At 34.7% G+C, this 4,161-nt stretch overlaps 1 protein-coding gene across 1 annotated transcript; it reads left to right on the top strand.

Annotated features, from left to right (window-relative positions):
* The first annotated feature begins 1,411 nt into the window (after positions 1–1,411).
* On the top strand, positions 1,412–2,747 carry LOC107762308 (uncharacterized). Its single transcript, XM_016580655.2, has 2 exons — positions 1,412–2,106; positions 2,199–2,747. Exons 1-2 carry the CDS (start codon positions 1,624–1,626, stop codon positions 2,496–2,498), a joined length of 783 nt encoding a protein of 260 aa, XP_016436141.1. The 5' UTR covers positions 1,412–1,623; the 3' UTR covers positions 2,499–2,747.
* The last annotated feature ends 1,414 nt before the right edge of the window (positions 2,748–4,161 follow it).

Raw genomic sequence — 4,161 nt, 5'->3', positions numbered from 1 at the left:
AAAATATTTTTTAATTTTTGACTCAAAAAAAGATGATACCAATAATTACTACCAAGAAAAATACTTAAATATTTTAATACCAAATGGTAGATGTTGTCAAGTTCATTATTTTTTACAAATATTAGTGTCACCGTATATATACTAGACTAAGTTAAAAATTGATCTTTCATTGCATATAGGTTGATTTTGAAGAAAAATATGCATGCCATGCTACTGAAAAACTTAAAGTTGCCGAATAGCTTATGTAATAGTACACGGATGGTATATAGAAGTTTTGACAATAACGTTATACATACATGCAAGGATTATAATACTGGTCAATATACTTTTAAGTATGTGTTTATCCCCGAATTTAACTTTCGTCTTCCGGAGCTAAAGAATGTCCTTTTAAATTTGTGTGAAAATAATTTCAGTACATTTTTATTTATAATAAATAAAGCACACGGATAAATATCCTAAATATTGGAATATATTTATCACAGTATATTTTCTTACACGAACAACTATATGTTACACTTTCAAGAAAGATATCAATATCGACAACAATAGTTCTCATTATGGCAAAGCAACCAAAACATTAGAAGAAAACATACATGAAAAAATATTGTCTACAAAAAAATGTCCGATAAGATATCATCACATTAAATTCTTTTAAACTACAATACATAATTATCTAACTAATATGACTAATTGATCATTTGTGTAAGTTCTGATAATGTTCTTTTATTTTGAATTCATTTATTATGCTAATGTAATAATATTTTTCGACATTTAGATGATTATTATTTTATTATACATAAAAAAATTTCATTAATTAAATTTTATTATTCATTCATATAAATAAATATTTAAACCATCACGTGTCATTAGGTGGTACGCACTATTCATATATACTAGTCTAGTATAAAACAAAACATTCGATTACCAACTATCTTTATCTCTGGACCTTCACCCCTTATGTCAACTAACCATATTGACCCTTACAGACTAATTTCTTTCATACAAATTTAAAATTCTGAGAATCTGGACGTATGAAAAGTCTACAACAAATCGACACGTGGCAAAACATTTACCTTGTAAACGATTTCATTTACCTTAGCACATAATTAATCCAAAGCTACGCTGTCCAAGATGTGATTTGAGGTGGGGCCCACATAGCACCCAACCAATTCAAATTTCTCTCCAGTACTTCGTTTCAGGCGCATTTCACGTGGCCCCATGACTCCACGTCAACAAATCAGAATCTTCCTCCAACTCTAAATCTCCACGTCAACAAAAAATATCCTGTACAAACCAAAGGAAACATCTCTTCCCGAGCCACAAGAAAAAAGCTTTTGTTCCCTTACGTACCTACCACCTGTCACTCCTTCTCACCATTCACCTCTCCCCCTTACGCTGTCGTTTTATATACATACATACACATCCCGCATCCCTAGGTCTTCCTCGTATCACATATTCTTTACATTTATACCCCTCGCCGTAGTTTCTAAGAAAAAATTTGGTGTTTCTGTGGTTTTTGTTTAAAGTAAAGGTGGTTTCAGTTTCCATCTGCAATTGGCTTCCTCTTTTTCTCTCCCCTAAATTCTCTGTCTGATTTCTTTGTCTAAGAGAATATAGAAAAGGATGAAAAACTGTGAGCTTTGTAAGGGATTGGCTAGGATGTACTGTGAATCGGACAACGCGAGTTTGTGTTGGGACTGTGATGCGAAGGTTCACTCGGCTAATTTTCTGGCGGCGAGGCATTCTAGGTCTTTGCTCTGCCACGTGTGTCAATCGCCGACGGCTTGGTCGGCGGACGGGCCGAAACTTGGACCGACGGTTTCCGTATGTGAGAGGTGCGTAGATGGATACTACCACAGGGACGAGGTAGAGGAGAGTGAAAGCGTGAACGATGAAGGAAGTACCACGGAGGATGAAGAAAATGATGATGAAGAGGATGAAGATGAGGAAATTGACGATGAAGAGGATATTGATCAAGTTGTGCCGTGGTCATCTACGCCGCCTCCACCGCCGGCTAGTTCATCCAGCAGCGAAGATTCATCTAAAGGCCGTCGGAATGTTTCGTTGAAGCGAATGCGTGAATATGATGCGGATCTTCATTCAGATGTATGAGATTTTTCTAGCTTTTGTTATTTCAGTTTTTTATATTCATTTTTCGTGAGGTTGAATACTTAAAAACTTAGTGTTTATGGTTATAGGACGATAACGGAAGCTCATTATGTAGCCAGAAAATCCACACAACGCCGTCGGTGGCGGTACACAGCGGGGACGAGGCAGCTGCCGTTGTTGTATCAACGAAAATGAGAACGCCGGCTAAGATACAGAGAACGGAAGCGAACCGAACGGATCGGCTGACGGCGCCTGGATGCACGGCGATAATGGAGTATATCAGGAGAAATAATCGGCAGAGGATAAGCTCCAGTACGGCGATCGTCGAGCTCTGTAGACTCAGTGATGACTCAAGGACCGTTGATCTGGAAAGCTCGGAGACGTCGTAACCGTCGGATTGACCATTCGTTTCAGTTACATTACGTCATTTCTACTTTTGTTACTTACCCTTTACCCAAATCTTGTAGTCGGTGGATTTCAGATGATAGTTAATAGGATAAGAGTGGATTTGTTCTAAGTACTAATCTTTTCAGAGTTAGGACCATTTGCTAGTATATGCTATTTTTATTTACTGTATGTAATTTATTTAGGATAATAACTACTAATATTAAGAAGAGGAATGCTTTTAAACACATTTCTAACATATCTTGCCACAATGCATTACTTCTTTTTCTTCCTTTCTCTTTGAGTTATTGTTTAGTTTACTAACGAAATAACCTGCACATATACTGCCATTTGGTCCCAGCGTTCTCTCAATACTACAACGAATTCAAGATTTTAAATCAATTAGTACAAGTTAGCGAACATCTTTACTCTTTTGCAATTTATGCAAGGGTTTCATTTATATTCTTTAATAGTAAGTAATTTTTACACTATCTGATTAATATAACTTGTTTGAACAAATTATGTGTCCTTTTTTTAGATTTTTGTTATCTTTTATTATTGTTTGCTGCTACTGATTTTTTTTGTTTTTGTTTTCTTTAATCGATGGTTTATCTAAAATAATTTTTCTATCTTTTTAAGGTGGGATGAGGTAGGCATATAACTATCCTCCTCAGATTTTGCTCTTTGTTTTTTTTTTTTCCTCCTCAATTTCACTCGTGAAATTATAATTAATTTGTTGTTATTTTCGTGAAATAACCAGCCGAATGTAATGATTTCTAAGGAACCTTTAGGCTCTCACAAGAAACCCATGGTGAGTGGTTTGTTAGAGATGTTAGTTGCACCGCTCGTTTTTAGCACCTCTAATTTTAGAAATGGTAGAAAGCTGCAGACTACAACAATTTGAGGTCATTTTAAGTGTGGAAAATTGTATGGAGTGGTTCAAATTCGACAAGATAGACGAACGGCCGAAAACTTTAGCTATTAAACAGAATATATATGTATATATTCAAATTTGTCTGCGTTTGCCAAACACCACTCATTCTTTACTTTTCTTTTGCTTTTATTATAAATCACAATTCACACACAATGATGACTCGTTTTCACGAGATTAGTGAACCTAATTTGTTCTCCCTTTATTTTGTCTATTATTTTTATTCGAGGCATCTGTTCAGCAGATATTTTCAGGTTAATTTAATATATTTTGTAAATATCTTGAGGTTGATAAGACTTTGATAGTGGCCATAAATTGAGGATTAGTGTCCCACCTCTCATCCTTTTGAATTATTAAGCAAACTATATTTGAGGCCGGCAATCACATCAACTTTGACAAAGCTTTTTCTGTAGGCATCACCCCATCAAATTTGAAGAAAACTGCTAAGAAAGATTATAGAACAAAGCCCACGGTTTTCATATATCGACTAATTTATGCAATTTTTTCCTAATTTACACTACTACTATTACTTTCATATTTCTATCTTGCCACCTCCTCACGTCTCTGTCTGTAAATCATTTTTCTTTTGAGTTTAACTTCTATATCATAATAATGAAAATGTTAATACATTTATATTATCATATCATTCACGGATAACTATTTTTAAAAGTGAGATTAGTAAGTTAAAACCAAAGCACATTATCTTTTACGATAAGTTAAGATACACACTGATAATG

Source organism: Nicotiana tabacum, chromosome 2 (genome assembly GCF_000715075.1).
Source record: "Nicotiana tabacum cultivar K326 chromosome 2, ASM71507v2, whole genome shotgun sequence".
Classification (NCBI taxonomy): domain Eukaryota; kingdom Viridiplantae; phylum Streptophyta; class Magnoliopsida; order Solanales; family Solanaceae; genus Nicotiana; species Nicotiana tabacum.
The sequence above is the reverse complement of the archived record's forward strand: the minus strand, read 5'-3'. Positions and strand labels throughout refer to the sequence as shown.

Bases quoted from the DNA above. Each gene is read 5' to 3' on its own strand.
- LOC107762308 (XM_016580655.2), top strand. From the start codon at position 1,624: ATGAAAAACTGTGAGCTTTGTAAGGGATTGGCTAGGATGTACTGTGAA. The intron at 2,107-2,198 runs GTATGAGATTTT...TTATGGTTATAG, and splicing joins ATGCGGATCTTCATTCAGAT to GACGATAACGGAAGCTCATT.